General features: G+C 36.3%; 1 protein-coding gene across 1 annotated transcript in view; it reads left to right on the top strand.

Moving 5' to 3' along the window:
- Positions 1-2,217: 2,217 nt before the first annotated feature.
- LOC130992533 (BEACH domain-containing protein B) overlaps positions 2,218-18,860 on the top strand; it is a 30,968-nt gene continuing 14,325 nt past the window's right edge. Inside the window, 23 exon segments of the mRNA XM_057917196.1 lie at positions 2,218-2,404; positions 2,794-3,032; positions 3,834-3,897; positions 5,392-5,614; positions 6,454-6,600; positions 7,478-7,804; positions 9,125-9,344; positions 9,983-10,051; positions 10,385-10,837; positions 11,058-11,385; positions 12,000-12,461; positions 12,567-12,725; positions 12,828-12,977; positions 14,262-14,357; positions 14,359-14,418; positions 14,655-14,696; positions 14,832-15,173; positions 16,474-16,647; positions 16,804-16,964; positions 17,048-17,363; positions 17,466-17,898; positions 18,009-18,336; positions 18,462-18,650. Of these exon segments, the coding sequence (XP_057773179.1) occupies positions 2,911-3,032; positions 3,834-3,897; positions 5,392-5,614; positions 6,454-6,600; positions 7,478-7,804; positions 9,125-9,344; positions 9,983-10,051; positions 10,385-10,837; positions 11,058-11,385; positions 12,000-12,461; positions 12,567-12,725; positions 12,828-12,977; positions 14,262-14,357; positions 14,359-14,418; positions 14,655-14,696; positions 14,832-15,173; positions 16,474-16,647; positions 16,804-16,964; positions 17,048-17,363; positions 17,466-17,898; positions 18,009-18,336; positions 18,462-18,650 (4,865 nt within the window). The 5' untranslated portion in view covers positions 2,218-2,404; positions 2,794-2,910.

Here is an 18,860-nt window from a genome sequence, read left to right as displayed (position 1 = left end):
GATAAGATAGACACTCTAGTTACAAATAGTAGTTGAAAGGATAAATCTTTCAGTTACCAACAATATAACAGCAAACAACCAAGAGCATGTAGAAAGAAATGACTGATGATATTTTAACTGTGAGACATGATTACTTACTGGTCGACTGAGTGTCGTAATCAGTCGATACCACAAATGAGGCTTTAGACGAATTCGTCCTGGTTCTCCCTTGACTGATGACGGGTAACTCAACTGATGATTGTTCAGTCGGGATGAATGTCCATCCTTCATCTGTGAGCTTGTCCTCTACAAGCTGAAGGTTTTGCCAAGACTGATATCTTGGGTTTTTCCTTTTGTTCTCTCAGTCTGATCAGGTTGTGTCTCTGGCTACTTCTTGAAATGATTTAGTTTTGCGTCAACTTCTTTGTGGAGGTTGTTTGAGCTTTGCCTTCCGGTTATTTCTTTCTGGGATGATGAATGATCGTGAAATTCTTTTTGTAGAATTATTCCATTTAAAGTGAGGATTTCACTTAGATGACTGCTTCTGTCATCTGAATGTGTCGACATCCTTCTCGATCTCAGATGATTTCTTTGTTTAAGGGGTCAATCGATGAGAGATAAATTCCTGTGTGGTTAGTAGCAATAACAAAAGAAGAGATAAATACAAGCATGAAACACATAGCACATTGAGGAGATAAAATTTTAGTAAGAAGTGGAGTATTATTTATTACTCCATCCGTCTCTGAAAATTGTAACATTATTACCATATTTGAATGTCACTAAAAATTGTGACCTTTTCTTATTTGGAAATGACCCCATAAATTTTTCCCTTCACAATTTACAAAAAAGTTATGAGACTCAATCTCCACTTAAACACAATTATGAACTATCACATTTTTTTTCTTAAAACTTGTAACACCTCTATTGGGTCACAATTTTTAAGGGACAGAGAAAATATTTAAAAATACATAAAACATACGTGTGCACAATAAAATACTCCATCCATCTCAATATTGTTGACCACATTCTTTTCGGCACAGAGATTAAGAAGGAGATAGTTATGTTTTAATTAAGCATGGTCCATCAAAATTAAAAAATTAATTAAAGTGTTGTCTCCCTTCTCTCTCAACTCTCTCTCTCTCTCACTCACAAATCAAACCCTTCTCCCTCTCTATCTCCTCTTTGCGCCGCCTTCATCTTCGGCGAGCAGCCGCCGGCCAGCTCCATCTTCTCCAGCCCGACATCGCCCCTCATCACCACTCTCTTGCTTCCACAGCCCGACGACGCCAACAGCAGCGCATCCAAGGTAGCAGTGCCGCCGCTTCCATCAACAACAACCACACATTAAACCCCCAAATTAAAATCCACAATCACCAACCCCATTAAAATCAAGCACGAAGGAATCTCATGAAAAAACAATGTGTGTGGCAGCGTAAATGCCGTCAATCACCAACCCCAAATTAAAATCCACAATCACCAACCCCCAAAATTAAAATCCACAATCACCAACCCCCAAATCGTAGATGCCGTCAAAATCGGCGAGCTGCCATTCGCCAAAAAATTCAGCGAAAAAAGAGGGCGGTGTCACCAGAGCTCAGAGGAGAGCTTAGGGCTCCGAATTTACAGAGACCAGGCAGTAGCGATTTCGATTTCAGATGGTGGTCAGAGGAGAGCTTAGGGCTCTCTTGATGTTGCACTTTCAGATGGTGGTCGGAGGCGAAGGGGAGAGGAAGGAGAAGGGGAGGCGGCGCCGTGGCTGGAATTGCCGCGGGAGATAACTTCGATTGCAGACCAGAGAGGCGGCCATGGGGTCGCGGCGCAGACAGAGGGAGATGCGAGAGGCTGAAACGGTGGTGGCATTCCGCCGGAAAAGAAAAGAGAAGGGAGAAACGGCTGCTGCGTGTATTTGTGTGTGAATATGGTGTGTGTGTTTATTTTAAACAGGATTTAGGGTTTAATTAGTAATTTAATTAAGGACTCTAATTAAGTTAAATATTTCCATTTTAAGAAAGTGACCAATAATAATGGTACACACCAAAAAGGAAATGTGGCCAACAATAATAGGACTGATGGAGTATATTTTAATTCATAAAAACTGAATAAAATGCTTATAACTCATCGTGCTGGTGCAATACTAATAATATAAAATCGTACCTATTCTAATTATATGTATTATTAGCTTAATCTATCATCAGAATAAACCACCATTATAGGAAATGTAATGCACTTCAAAATAGAAACGTATGCATTTGGACTGGACGGTTGATATGAATGATATAAATGAATCAATTAGCACTCCAATTTCGCAACTTATTAGTTGAGCTTCAAGAAGAATCTTCTTCTCAGATCTTAATTCTCCAAACCCTGATTAATCAAATTATGAATTAAGGTTCAACAAACATATACTCCTTTTTGATCCGATCAGGTTTGCGTCAATTGTTCCTTTCCCAATTTATCTTCCATCTTTGGTTACTGCAGATGTTTCCACACGCTGCAGCATCGTCGTTTTGACGTTCGAGGACTTATATGAATCCTTTTTGGATTTGAATTCGACACACGTGGAGCTGCTTATTTATGTTATTGTCTTTTTTTTAATGAATGATTTCGTGTTACGTCCAATTCATTTTTTTAAATGTTAATCGTACGATGGATTGATGACAAGGAATCGCTGAGCTCAAACGATCATTTTCCGATTCATATAAGCATGTTTTATGCTGATCATGCCTCAATTCCTTGTTAATTGAGTATTGTTTTAGTGTCTGTCTCGCTAGAATTTTCTTTTTATTTATTTATTTTTTGAAAATTTCCTGCTAGTTGTGGAGCGGAGCTTGGGTTTCGAGGAAGAGATGGTTGATTGGAGCTATTCTTTGCCTATTTGTGGATGGTTATGTCGCAGTTAGCTGGGCCCACGAACTGGTGTGGCAAGGAGGCATGAACATTGTCAAAGGTGTAGCAGACCTCTTCTGGAGGACTTCGAGTCCCCAAAGTGGAGAACATGGTTCATCCTCGCAATCTGGGAGGTTTTCACCCCCAACTCCTAAGATCGTCTTCAGGTATCATTCACCATCTGTTAGTGAATAATCTGTTTCAGGCCACAGTCTAGGAGGTCAATTTTCCTGCTGATTGCCCTAGGATTAAAACAATCAACTTGTAACAAAATTGATTTCGTGTGCATTAAGTATATGAAGTTAAGAGAACTGAAGCATTTGTCATAACTTAAGTGTTAGTCTCTGATGTCCAGCAGATTATCTGATTTAGTTTTTCATCAGACATTATATTGGTGTCACATATCTTTTTTGAAGCCACTTATGCTTAATTGCTCATTTGGAACTTTAACTTCGAAATTCATTTGCATTAGGAGAGCCCTACAGGTTATTGTTTGGTTAATTCACCGTCACACTGATTTCTTACACTATGAAATTTAAGACGCACACAACTAATTGGAAGTGATTCGGCGGGATGTCCCGATTTATCATTATCAGCTCTATGTCATCTAACTTTGCTTCATGTGTTTTGGACTTTATATTATTGGATCTTGTACATTGAGTTTGTTAAGAGAGCCAATGCACTATTTTATTTATTTCTTTATTTGTTATTGGGATATCATTATTTGCTGATTCACTATGAATTAAATCAATAAATGTCCCTGGAAGAAATAATTATATAAATTTATCTTGTCTACTTTGCTAGTTATGCTACTTATGACATTTATGTTTATGGGAAGAATCTTCCTGATTTGAAAAAAAATAGAAGTATATTAATTTACTATTCAAAAACCAATTATTTTATGGCGTTAGCTGCATTTAACTTATTCATGAATCCGTTCATAACTTTTTCAATCATGTTTTCTCTAGTGAGGTAGGCGATGAGGCAATTTTGAAGGAACTGCTGGAAAGATATACAAGTGCTGTTAATGAGGTATGTGTAATTGCCACGGTGGATTTGATTTATCATCATTTTTTTGTAAGTTTCTTATGGCATGGCCTGCCTAGTTTATGAATTTGGTTTGAAAAGTTTAATTTATTTGTCCATGACTCCATGTTACCTTTTCTCATAAAGGCTTTGTCTCTTTTCCTTGAGCACCTCATATTTGAAATAATTTAAGACTATTTTTTTTGAAACTTGGACTATTCAATCCCATGTTAATTGTTGATAGAAATATTTTGTCATTCTCTGTGAAGGGCATGCCATAGATAATCCGGAGGATTTTTGGATGAGCTTATAAGATCTTTAAATATCTTAGCTTCTATGTCCTGATAAATAAAATTCATGTATAGAGATCTTATAGCTCCCAATAAAACTACCATTCGTTTCGATAAAAAAATATTATGAAAAGTGAGCTTATAAGATCATTAAATATCCTATTCCTAAAATTTTGAGAATAAGATCTCATATAGAAACCTTCAAGACATTGATAATCATATCACGATTATATCCAAACACTTCATTAAATTACTTTAAATAATAACATGTGGCATTTTATAAGCTTAATAATATAAGATGTTATCTTCCAAAAAAATGGAGAGCTTATCTTCTGACTAGTGAAAAAGCATGTGACCCGTGCAACTCTATTTTTAATTACATTAGCTACATAAATTGTGCTACCGTTGTCTAATTCTCCATGGCTATATTCATCTGGCCTTCACTTGGGTACCAGCTGGAATTGGATGCTACTTCTTATTCAGAGAAGTTTTTAATACATTTGAAGTATGAAATATGCATCTCTTTTCTTTAAAAGTTGAAAAAATCACAACTACCATCTCAATGAATCTCATTAAAATATATGCCATGGTAGCTTATGGAAGTAGTAGCTTATATCCTTACTAGCTTATAGAAGAACTAGCTCATTCTTATGGTTGGGAAAAAAAAGGTAGAGCTTTTCTTAAGGTAAGGAGGAATGTCTAACAGAGTGTTTGGACAAAATTTAGTTTAGCTTGGCTTCATGGATACAGAAGCATAATAAGGCAGTTGTTTGTTTCAGACTTGTTAACAGATTACCGATAGCTTTCTTGTGAAGTGAATGTAATCTTGCCCTTTTCTTTTTTCTTGTTTCTTGGGGTGGATGTTTTGTCCACTATACGTGTCCCTTCTTAGAGTTTGATAAATTGTTTTTTTTCCTTATATAAAATAAAAGGGATTGGTAGTAACTGTTACGATCCACATCGAACCCGTAAGCAATTATTGGTGGGTACTTAAGTGGCAGTTAATCCTCCACCTTTGAGCTAGCTTTTGGGTGGAGTTAGGGCTTCCATTATTGAGTACCTAACAGTAACTCACAAGTTGCATGTTACGGCGGCTAGATGAATAATTATGCAACCAACGGAAACACCTTATTTTTTTGGTTTGTCTGTATACTTTCGATTAATTTGTGAAAAAGTAGCTTGTGTTATTCTCATGTTATCTTATTTTCAGGTGGAAAAGAGAAAATTGTTCCATATTTTTCTGAAGCAGTTCTTGACAGTATTCCGGGATTGGAAACCATTTAATCTGGGTTCCAGTCCAGAGGAAGCACTTACTGATTTACCTACGCGAAATGTTGCTGATGTGGTGGTTGGCTGCAGTTTTGGTCAACCTGCTGAAATAATACTGATCTTGATAGGGGAAGTCACATGCATAACAAAATTGCTTACGGACAGTAAGTTGATTACATTTTATTATGTAGTTGATGTCAGTGAGCTATATTTTTTTTCCCCCAATTTACATATGTCCTCTTCCACTCCAACTTGGTTAATTTGCTTCCTTGATTCGGCCTTTGATGTTGGTGTTGAGGTATTTTTAGGAGGGTGCATCATATGAAAAAATAAAGCAGACTTCTTGATCCTAGGAAACACCGATCACAATAGTTGTGAGACAGGGCAAAATTAGACGAGAACTCTGTTAGAGAGTAAATGCGTTCACTTATTTGAATATCTTTCTCCCTCTGGACCATATACTAGCAATCCCATTTCTACAATTCATATAGAAAACGAACATACAACTATGTCAACCAAAACCAGTGAAGAATATGTGTAGGAATTTTGAACGTGTTGAACAAACCTTTGGATCTGGGCACACTAGTATACTGCCCAAAACCATATACTGATGAACAAACCGTTGGATCTGCCCAAATCATGTGGTATACTAGTGTGCTTGGATTGTAATTTTGAATGTGTTGAATTTTGTTTTAGTTGAGGTTAACTTACACTTAATGTATTGTAGTTTTGAGAGTGGTATAGAGGGCAGCTTCATTGTGTACATAACTAGGTAGCTCAAGGATAGTTAAGCAAGCATTTATTGGTTGTAATGGGGCATAGAACCATGCTACTACTTTTTCTTATTTTTCTTGATGACCTCGACTGTTCAAGATGCCCACTTTAACATTTTGCTCCAAATGATGATTCTCATTGGTTGAAATGATATTTACATATGCTATATTGTTGGTGGTCTCTTTCCTGTTGGTTTTAACTTTGAGAATGGTAATAGAATCATCTGCAGATCAAGGGAGCATTACCACAAGACTGAATATACCAAATGAATCATGGATGGCCTTAGATGCTTTGACTCTTGTGACCCTCTCTATTCATAATTGTAAGGTTTTTGGTTACCATGCTGGAATTCAGAAGCTAACAGCTTTGATGAAAGGTATGATTAACATGCTCCACTGATCCACAGCATTGTTTCTGTTTTACTGAGATTTTGAAAATCAGATTTTTAAACATTTGTTTAGATCAACAGTTAGTCCCTGGAAGGTGAAAATTATTGTTGTGCTAATCCTGTTTATAAATAGTTATTTCCTTGTGTTTATTTCACAAGTATAATCTAGAGCTTGTATTTGTTGCTTGATCTATCTCTTCATTTTGTAATATCTTGTAAGGTAAAGATAAGCATCAGTAACATGTTTGCATCTGCAAATAGTTTTTCTATGGCACTAGTTAATTGGTAGAAAGATGGAATTTGGGTGACCCTAGAAGTGAATAACTTGGAGGTGGCTGGGGGTGACATCTATACTTTACTGTTTAGAGGTATTGCATCAATTTTCGTTAATGTCACACTTTAGGTTTTCAAAGTAATGTGTATCTTTGACAATACAAAGTTGAAACCATTAAGGTCTGGATGTGAAGTGGTTTGATTTGTTTGGTGGATGAGAAAATATCTTCAATTCAATTTTGTATTGAAGGAAGGAAAAAATTATCTTAGGGGAACAGAAAAACATTGTCTTGGAGTTTCTGCTGTTGGAGCATGAAATATTCCATCCATACAATCCAAAGTCAACATTTCATGTCATCAATTAATACAGGCTTTGGCTCTAAATTTTCAATGGATGGGTGCAAGTGTATATCCAAACATATATTTTTTTAAATGTTACGAGTGACTTCATCTTTTGTATGACTTATAACTTTTGACATAGTGTAAACTTGTTCCAGGTAACTCTTATTGAACTACTATCCCCAAAGTTATTCCTACTGATATTCAATATATCGCATGCTTAATTCTTACTCGTGAATTCTATTTTTTCCAGCTACTGTTGTCCAACTCAAGACTATTACTAGTGCTCTTCCAGCAGATGAGAGTTTGTCCATTACTATGGTAGAGAATGCTGGAGTTTTGCAGCAGATACTCATTCATGTGGTTTCCATCATCTGCAACTTTATTGATTTTCATTTAAGTAAAGAAGAAAATGTACTGATAAGAAGTACAGGCATGGAAGTTTCTGCTGGAAGGAGTAGAGAAACATATAATGACCCTTCTGCTGCTGTAAAATCTACTGCGTCTGCTACAAACTTATCTTGGCATCAAACAACAGTTGTTTCAGTTATGGAAGCTGGCGGTCTTAATTGGTTATTAGGTAAGGTATGCAGTTTCAGCTTTGTTTATGATATATCTTGTTCTTGGTTTTAACTTTTAACAATCATGATGTCTGAACGTTCAAGGTATATGCATATCATATATTATTGCATATAATGGGAAAATTATCCAAAATACCCAGGAATACCCGTACTTTCATGTAATTATCCAAATCTAACCTCCGCTAGTTTTTGGTTGACTCGGCAAATGGGTTGATACCACTCCATGTGGATAAATGACAAATTATTAAAAATATCCGAACTATACACACGATGCTCCATACAATCAATAATATTCCAGTAGTACCCACTTACATTTTTATCCTAATCTAACATTTGTTAGTTTTTTTCTGCCTCAACGAAATCGATTGGCGCGACGGCATCCATGTGGATAAAAATTAAAAATGACTATCATTTTGCTATTTAAATTTTAAAAATAAAATTTGAAAATTTAAAATAAAAACTAAAAATATTGGGGTTCTTCCTCATCCCAACTGTGCTGCTACTCCTACCCACCACCCTTAAACTTGCACTCACAGTGGCGCATGCATCGCAGTGCCACCCCCTCCCCTCTTTGGCCCGTTGCAGAAGATTGCTCTGACTAGTTATGTAAACAGATTAAAAATCATAAGGATGGGGGGGGGGAGGGGGCGTCACCGCCACGATTGCAAGTTCAAATAGACGGGAGTGATGACAGCTGGATTAGGGAAGTACCCCGTATTGTATATATTTCTTTCAAAATTTTCAATAATCAATATGATGTCATTTTTAATTTTATCCACATTGATGCTATCACGTAAACCGATTTTGCAAAGTCAGAGGATAAATTTGGATAAAAAATTGAAAGTATGAGTATTTTTGGGATTCTATTGATAGTACAAGACATTTTAGAATAAACGCGTATGATTTAGGGTATTTTAAAAAAATTGTCATTTCTCCACGTGAAGGCAAAAAACTAACAGAGGTTGATATATTAGGATAAGAAAACAAATTATGGGTATTGTTGAGATATTATTGATAATATATCCAATTCTCTAACGGATGAGAAAAGTTCTTTATATTGCTTAACACAGAGTAACAGACCGGACAAATAAGTAAAACTGCAGAAAAGTAGTGACGGTTATGTCCCCAAGATTTCTCTGATATTCTTATCTGCAGTACTGCTGTATATGAAAATGTTATTTTATCTTTCATGCTGCTGGTTTTACTCCAGCTAATATTTTCCTCGCACTCGAGTCCCACATCACATATCTCGACTGTTTGATGTTTGAGTTTCATGTATCATTGGAAGTATACTCATCAAGATGTAACTTTGGTTTCAGAGATATTGCGTTTGATCAGGAGATTGATAATGAAAGAAGTGTGGCCAGAAATTTCCCTTCAGCACTTGACTCTCAGAGCTCTTCGGTCAGCTTTGGTAGATAATCCACGTGGTCAGAATCATTTTAGAAGTATTGGAGGTTTGGAGGTTCTCTTGGATGGACTTGGAGTTCCTTCAATTGATAGCTTGGTTGTGAGTGATTCATCAAGCTATGAGGAAAGGTGATCTAAGTATTCATTTTCTAATGCATCTTATGTTTGCAACCTCTCCTTATTATGTATTCCTTTTGTTCCTGGATATGTACCAAGCAATAACCATCTGTAACAACATATTCAAATCTTAAATTCCATTTCCTGACTCTGAGCTGGGATCAAGTCAATAGGATGACATAGAAAATAAAAAAAAATTCAATACTCTTTTGCTTTGTTATAGACTATTAACTGAAAGCATAGCTGTATGTTATTGACTAGTAATGACTTAGCTCATTCTTTTCCTCATAAACTTTTTGTTTCTTATTAATTAAAATAAAAAACTACTTTTGGCTTTGTTATAGACAAATAATTGAAAGGATAGCTGTTTGTTTATTTCTCTCTGATTTCTTCATCCAGTCACACAACCACAAGTAAGGGGGGTTAAGATCCCCAACTTCACAAATAACGGAAAATAAAATAAAATTGACTACACACTAAGAAAAATGGAAATATCAGTTTTAAAGGGTAATAGCTATCTGTAATATTTCCTGCCCTGTATCATGCTGATGATAATCATATACATACATCGTCCCCACTAGTTCAATCAGACTAATTTATTTTTGGTTGATGTCTTAATTCAACTCTAATTCTTGTTTCTCTGTTTGCAGAAAGAAAAATTCATTGCAGGATATTTTCGATATTCATGTTCTCTCACTGGAGGTTCTCAGGGAAGCTATGTATCCTTTTAACTTTTCAACTATTGCTTCACATAGTCTAGAACCCACCATCAAGGAGCATTTGGAAATCCAAGGTCATGCTTGCTCCTTGACGGTGGGTTCTGTTTTTGTTAATCAGGACTCACTTAGAAGTTGTCTAATAGGGGAAGATTCAGGCATTTTAAACTTTAAATTTCAATTATGTTATGGGTTGATTTATCATTCAGACATAGACTTGTATATCTACATTCCAACTCTTCTTATGAGATAAGGATGGAGAAAAGAACTTCTTACAAATTATGTTTTCAATAGAATCAATACAAAAATTCACTACTTTCTTTAACTAGTTTTTAGCTTTGGAAATCTCAACAACTTGCAATTTCTTTGCGAGAATGGAAGGGTACAAAAATTTGCAAATAGCTTTTGTTCCGTAGCCTTCATGCTTCAAGAGTACAAACAGCGCAAGGGCTCATCTAACAAGTACTATGTGAATGAGTTTGAGGGAAGAAAAAGACAAGCTACAGAAGTTTGTGAAGCACAGCTGTTGCTTCCATTTCCTTCTGATCCATTTTATTCACAAAGTTGGAAAGATTATGTTGCCAAATTGAGTGCAGCTCTCGGTTATTTCCTTCTTGATGCAAAAGAAACCAAGCTCTGCCATGCTGTACCAACTAGCAGCAGAAGTTCCATATTGGTTCCTGCAGTTTATGCAGGACTCTCTGTGAAGTGGTTCACGAGGGTGCTTCTGACAATTTTCCCTTGTATCAAGGCTTGTTCAGATCAGAAAGAGATTCCTAGCCACTTAAGGTGGTCAATCAACTCTGTGCAGTTTTATATTGTCCTCAACTTGACCATATAATTTCTTTGATTGTGCACTTGTGACTTTTAGTAATTTCTCTGCCATTTCTAATGATGGCTTATTTTGCTTTGACTTTTATTGATGTCTTAAGCATCTTATGGTTCCTCAATTTTCTTTTTCATTTTTTTATTATCACTTTTTAATTTTGTTGTTTTGCTTTCATTTCAGGATCTTTGCATGCACAATGCAACATTATATTCTTTTTGCATTTAAGAAGGTTCTTCTTTCGGCACCATCATTGATTGATGTCTTCCGTGCTGAAGGTGTGTGGGACTTTATCTTCTCTGAGAATTTTTTCTACTTTGGTCCAGCTCCTGCAGAATACTTTGGGGAGAATTCTAGTAGGAATGAGGTTCCTCTATTAGATGATGAAGGATTTTATGGTTCAAGTAATTATGAGGAGCAACTAAGAGTTAAAGAAGTTGAAACTGCCCAAGTTGAAGTAATCTCGTTCATGGAATTCGCAGCAACTTTAAGTGGGAGTTCCCATAACTTGGTTAGTTCTTCATTTTTGTCTGATGTTGCTGTTGTTAGACATTTTTCTCTTTGCTTATATTTCATTTATCAAGTCTATTAATTCACAGTTTTCTTCATCTGTCATTTCCAGTCCTTTTCTTCAACAAGAAACAAAAGTTTTGTTGAAAAAACAATGATATAAGACTCTTCGATTCTTGGTTTTCTTTTAAAATGTGTTTATGATAAATTTGGTACACAATTAAAATACATGTATTCTTAGAGGGTGCTTGGTTTGTGGAGGGGAATGAGAATAGGAATGGGAATGTAGCTGCAAACTCATACCCCCCGCCTCCTCCCTAATAGAATTGCAATTCATGGTTTGATTCCCTTTCATGGTTTTGCCAAGCATCCATGTCTGATTCCACTCCCATTCTTTCATCCTTTTCTGACTTGATGAATAGAAGGTGATACACCCGTAGTTTCTAGGACTGGATGAAAAAGGTCCCTATGTGCTGAAAGGGTTTTATGTCTGACAACGGATTGGCCAACATTGCATGTTCATATATATTTTTTTTGGTTTGGGGGAGGGAGGAAGGGGGTGTCGTGTGTGCTCTCCATTGCATACTTCCTTGTCTGATGATTGATATATGGCAGCCTGAATGTACTGTTTTGGTGGATGCCCTTGAACAATCTGTCTGTAATCCGGAGCTTGCCACTGCCCTGGCAAAGAGTCTGCTTCACATATTGCAGCTTTCATCCGAGAAAACTGTTTCTTCGTTCAAGAGACTCGCTGCCATTCCTCGGATGCTCAAAGTTGCCTGTATCCTGGTCCAGGAGTCTAAAAGGCTCGGAACTCCAGCTGCTTTTGCAGAGACCACTACCAGAGGTGTGGCATCTCCTCAAAGCCAGGGACTGCCTTATTCACCTGTGCTGACTGAGGGTTGGGGAAAATGTATCAAGAAATTCATGGAACTGTTTGCAGAGTTCTTCTCAGCATCAGAAGATGCAAAACAATCCATTTTGTGCAGTTCTTTATGTATCAGTTGTATGTTTGACCTATTCTGGGAAGAGGATCTCAGAGATCTTATGCTTAGTTATGTTCTTGATCTTATGAAGGTAGCCAATTCCTATGTCCAATCCTATAATGATTTGACCAATAGTGCAAACTGAGCAAACATCATTCATTCTTCCATGACTAAACTTTTTCTTTCTATTTAACAGGTAGTTCCATCTTCTGAAGACGACCGCAAGGCAAAAAGTTTCCTGTGCTCCAAGTACTTGGAGACATTTACACATTTGAAAGAACGGGTTAAGAATTTTGCAGATTTGTCAATTGAGTTGCTGGTCGGAATGAGAGAGATGCTACGAACAGATCAAAAGGTACTTAAGGAGTTATTTGAAATTTTCTCATATATATGGAAATATATACACATGACGTCATTATCATTTGAAATTTCAAATGTCTAATTTTCTTTCTCTCAGTATTTTCAAATTTTGTTCCGAGAGGGTGAATGCTTCTTGCATGTTGTCTCCTTGTTGAATGGAAATCTGGATGCTGAAAACGGAGAGAAACTGGTGTTGAACGTTATTCAAACTCTGACTTCGTTGCTGTCGCAGAATGAAGATTCAAAGGTACCCTCTTTGATTTCTCATAGCAGATGTGAAGAAGGCCCTGGACCCTGACACAAGTTAGATTGAGAATTTGAAGTTGGCAATTCTTTCACTGAAAATGCAGAAGATGTACTAAATTTACTGAAATGCAAAGCTACAACAGAAAACAAGGTTAAGTGTGTGCAGACTAGAATGAATGAAGTATATGCAGATCATAATTACTTCACATTTAATTAGGAATGCTGTAAAAATAAGCTATAGTAGAAATGATAGATTCTAAGATTATTGCATCCATAAGCTGTTTAGCTTCTAGCCAATATATCCGCATGTACCTACCCACTCTAAAGTATAATATATTATTAGTTTATTCTGCTTTGGAACAAATATAATTTGTAACCTAAGTGGCTGTTCTGTATACTTCACAATTTCATCCAAAGGGAGGAATTCTGTACTCTTATCAAGTTATGCCCAACTTGACACTAAACACTGATATGAAAATTTAGTTGATATGGATTAAGATTGGTGGAATTTGTAGTATTTCCATGGTACAATATACTTAATGAGCTATAATGTGAAGCATGTGTGGATAGGGAAGCTTGTACTCCAACTAGATAAGCAGTTGAAAAATATGTTAGGCTACTTAAGTTCTCTGACTCTTTAGCTAGACAATAAATTTGGAAAATGATCCCGACTTGGTTTTACTTGTAGCCCAATCCCTAAATGTGAAACAAACATGTCTGAAACTTTACTTTTAGAGATCCCACCGATCCACCAGTAATAATACATAAGATTTACCCCATAAGACTCCACCTTAGCCTGTTACCTTTTCTCGAGTTTTAAGCTTGTCTAGGAGATTCCCAAGTCTCAAAATCACTTATAAAAATTCCAGTGTAGCCGTCTAAATTTCATTACCTTCTTTGAGTTGATGAAACCTCACAAAATATCATTCTGGATACCAATGCAAGGAACTTGATTGAATTTTCATAGCATCTCAGCACACATGCACATTGATTTGTGTAAAAAATGATAATACTCAATGGCCTCTGTTTGGCAAGATTTAATGATTTTCTTTTGCCAGTAATAATTTAGATGAGAAAGCATATATAGATAAGCATAAACAATATATGGTGAAAGCAAAAGAAAAATTGTAGCTTCATATGATCACCTATCTCTGCCATGTTTGGTCAGTTATTTATTTATGTCTAATCATGGAAGTTTGATTTTTAAGAAAGGCAAAGTGCTTTTGAGGAATCTTCATTGATCTTGATTCTGTTCCTTGACTATTTTTATGTTTCAATGTTAAAGGCTGCTTTTAGGGCCCTTGTTGGCATGGGTTATCAGACTTTGAGGAGTTTGCTGTTGGATTTCTGCCAATGGCAGCCTAGTGAATTACTTTTAAGCTGCGCTACTCGATATGCTTGTAGATGGAGATTTTGATCTGAAAGTGAATTATGTCATTAAGGTAACTTTCTATTGTTTGTTTTATTTTTTTTTGGGGGAAGGGAGAGTGGTGGGGTCTTGACCCTACACCTCACCTTTACTGTGGGGATGTTGCATTGCTTGGATGTCCCCAAACGGACTCATTGAGGTAACTTGATGAGAACTACAATGGATAAAAACTGACAAATGCAGGCTATTATGTACCTTAACTTTTATTGTTTTTTTAATGCCTTTTTCTCCTTTGTCTTTTTGGATCAGAATGAAGATGCTATCTTGCTTTATCTCAGTGTTATTCAAAAGGTGTGTTATTCACGAGCTTGCATGCACTTTATTTCCTGTACTTTGGTCACTCAAATAGCTTTTTAGTTTTTCCTGTTTACTTGTAGTAATATTTAAAATTGGTCGAATAATTTACCTATTTCAATAATTGGGCAGAGCAGTGACTCATTGCAGCAACATGGGCTGGATATGTTCCTACAGCTGCTAAGAGATTCTCTATCTAATCAAGCATCGTGTGTTAGAGCCGGAATGCTCGACTTTCTTCTCAATTGGTTTTCAGAAGAAAATTGTGAAACTATTGTTTGGAAAGTTTCCCGGTTAATTCAGGTGATTGGCGGGCATAGCATATCTGGAAAGGATATCCGTAAAATATTTGCTCTGCTTCGGAGTGAGAGTGCTGGTCAACAGCACTCAAGATCATTACTCCTGACTAGCATGTTAGCAATGCTAAATGAGAAAGGGCCAACAGCGTTCTTTGATCTTAACGGTGTTGATTCTGTAAGTCCAGTCATTCTCCCTCATTACAACCTGCTCGATTTCCATGTATTAATTCAGGTGTGATAAACCTAATAGGGCTTGTTTAGAATTTATTTTCATGTGAACAGGGAAATTAGCATACACCCACAAACACATACACACACAATCAAACTGCTAGGTATCCGAATATATGATTGTGATGAGAACTCCAAGCTATGAAGTTGATGACTTTAATTGTACCCCAATAATTAAGCCTTTGTTTGGAGTCTTCTCAACTACACAATTAATTTAAATAATGAATCATACTTCATAGACTATTGAGTTGCATGAATTTTCTGACATGTTTTTTATTAACAGTAAATGTTTGTCAATCATCCCACATTTTGTTACACAGAAAATTATGCTACTTTAAAATTTCATGCTTCTTCCAGTACTTCAGTTTATTACTAGCTGGAGCTTACTGGTGAAACCAGTGATATTGGATTTGGAGTTAGAACCACATTTATAATTTGAAGGTTTTTTGTTTGCCTTCTACAAATGTAATCTTCACACATTTGAGTCAGTTTTCTTTTATTTCCTCTGAAGTTCTTATATAAGTAATTGAGTATTGAAACTTTTATTGTCACCTAACCCAGTAGAATTTATTAAAAGTTATTGGTGCAAATGTACCTTATACAGTACTTATACTAAAATTTGAAGATATGACGCAGAATTATGATCTATAAGAGTTGCTTATCTCCACCCTGTGAAATCCAGTTTCTAGTAGAAGACTCAATTTCCATTACTTATACAAAATTTTGGATTTATGAAATAAATTCAACTGGGAGCAGGCTATTGCCCCCCTCTGAATGTATGAGGCAAACCTGCACTCAGTTCCATGTATTAATATGTATTTTTCCACCTCTCTTTCTTCTAGGTCTTTCTGCAACTTTTAAAAGGTTTCATTAAATTTACTTTTCATCATCGCTATAACATGCTGCGTTTAGGTTGCATTCTCGAATTCAGGAGTGCATAGGACTTTGTCCTATTTCCTAATCTCTTTATTAAGTGGCTGACTGCTCGTACTTAATAAACAAGTCTGTAATCTTAATAAGGAATAATACGTTTCATGTAATCTCCAGGTATATGTTTTGGGTACTCAGAAAATTTAGCATGTAGTAGAAAAGAAAGGGTGAGTGTACCTCAGATCATTACTTTAGCAAGACAGTTATGCTATTGTGTGTTAGCGTTTGCCTTTATGAAGGGTGTTTCCATAGTCGTTTCATCTTTAGTACAAGATAAGTTCTTGGTTAACAGATATGATTTCTACCTGGATATGCAGGGCATAGTAATCAAAACCCCAGTTCAATGGCCTGTGAACAAGGGATTTTCTTTTACGTGTTGGCTCAGGATAGAAAGCTTTCCTCAAAATGAACCAATGGGTCTCTTTAGTTTCCTTACGGAAAATGGACGGGGATGCTATGCTGTCCTTGCGATGGATAAGCTAATATATGAGGTGAAACTCAGAATTTCATATATATATTTTTTCCAACTATAGTAGAATTATCTGTCCTACTTTGCAGTCTGCTTCTTGGACTTGAATTTGTGATGCTTATCATTGCAAAATGAAGTGTTACTACAAAGTTCTAGTAACCCTGGTTTTATATTTCAGTCGATTAATCAGAAAAGACAAAGTGCTTCTATGAGTTTCAACCTTGTCAGAAAGAAATGGTACTTTTTCTGTTTAGTACATTCTGTTGGTCGAGCATTTTCTGGGGGAAGCCAGCTGAAGTGTTATTTGGATGGTGTTCTTTTATCCTCAGAAAAGTGCAGGTAGTCTAATTTCCTGTCGCTAATTGATTTTATTCTAAAAAAACTAATAGAAGAACTTTCATACTTATTCTTATATATTCCAGATATCCAAAAATTAGCGAACCATTGACTACCTGCACAATTGGCACTAAATTCAAGCAACCAATGTATGAGGACGAGAATGTCATGCATTCTGTCAAAGATGCTTTGCCATTTTGCGGCCAGATAGGTCCTACATACTTGTTCAGTGATGCTATCTCTGCTGAACTTGTGCGGGGAATCTGTTCTTTGGGACCAAGTTATATGTATTACTTCCTTGATAATGACATTTCAGTGTATGTGGATAACTTTCTGCCTGGTGGAGTTCTTGATGCCAAAGACGGCCTTGCATCAAAAATCATTTTTGGACTTAATGCGCAGGTGCTTCTTATTCCTGTGAAATATGTCAGATTGAACAAGGATCTTTAATTTTTTCTACAACTAGAGACTAACAAATTTTTGTGTCTTTTCTTCCCTCTCCAGGCAAGTATTGGTAGAACATTATCTAATGTTTCACCAATTGTTGATCATGCAATGGATAAGAGGACTTTAGAAGCAACTGTATTGGGTGGCACCCAGCTGTGCAGTCGACGGCTTTTGCAGCAGATTATTTATTGTGTTGGGGGAGTTTCTGTATTTTTCCCTCTTTTAACACAGCCGGAGATGTATGAAAAAGATGGAAGCGAACATGTTGACGAGATGTTGCTACCTCCTATTACCCTGGGACATTTGACTGCTGAAACTATTAAGCTAATAGCATCGGTCTTGGATGATAATTTAGCCAATCAACAGCAGATGCTATTACTTTCTGGATTTTCTGTATTGGGATTTTTGCTGCAACAAGCTCCAGCCAATCAGCTAAATCTGGAAACACTTTCAGCGTTAAAGCATTTGTTTGGTCTTGTTTCTAATGGCGGTAATTCATGAAGCCTAAACTGCTTATTAATTTTTTAGGCTAGTGTGTGTATAAGATCATATGTTTTTCTTCAAATGCTGTGCACTGTCTAATAACATTTTCTCCTCCAGGCTTGTCTGAGCTGCTGGTAAAAGATGCTATTTCTTATGTCTTTCTAAATCCTCATATCTGGGTCCACACAGCTTACAAGGTGCAACGGGAGCTATATATGTTCCTTATCCAGCAATTTGATAATGATCCGAGGTTGCTCAAGAGTCTTTGTAGGCTTCCTCGCGTTCTTGATATTATTCGGCAGTTTTACTGGGACAATGCTGAGAGCAAACCTGCTGTCAGGAGCAAGCAGATCTTGACAGACCAAATTGTCGGAGAAAAGCCTGACAGAGAAGAAGTACATAAAATCCGTCTTCTTTTATTGAGTCTTGGAGAGATGAGTCTCAGGTACTTATGGGTTTTAATGCTATTGCATCTGATTCTCTATTTAAGCCCATACTCACTGGGTGTTGTATCTGGTATATTTTGTAAAACCAATTTCAGTTATTCTAAGGGTTTTTTTGAATTTGTAGGGAGCATATAACAACATCCGACATAAAAGCACTCATAGCATTTTCTGAAATCTGTGAAGATATGGCTTGCATTGAAGACATTTTAAATATGATCATACGTGCAGTTTCCGACAAGCAACTCCTTGCTTCCTTTCTGGAACAAGTGAACATAATTGGAGGTTGTCACATTTTTGTCAATCTTCTGTCGAGGTAGTCATCTAATTTTTTCGTTCAGTGCCCTGATACAGAAAGGATGACAAACATCATTTACTTCTATACTATGTCTCCGAATCTATAGAACATTTGATGACATTGTCTTGTGTATGGTCCTGATTTATGATTTTATTTATAATTTTTGGCATTGTTTCGAAACCTTTGAACTTCTTTTCCATTATAGTGCCAATTTTTTTCTTGCAATTG

The sequence above is a fragment of the Salvia miltiorrhiza genome, chromosome 7 (assembly GCF_028751815.1).
Source record: "Salvia miltiorrhiza cultivar Shanhuang (shh) chromosome 7, IMPLAD_Smil_shh, whole genome shotgun sequence".
NCBI classification, from domain to species: Eukaryota; Viridiplantae; Streptophyta; class Magnoliopsida; order Lamiales; family Lamiaceae; genus Salvia; species Salvia miltiorrhiza.
Note: the sequence above shows the minus strand (reverse complement) of the source record. Positions and strands in the feature narration are given on the sequence as shown.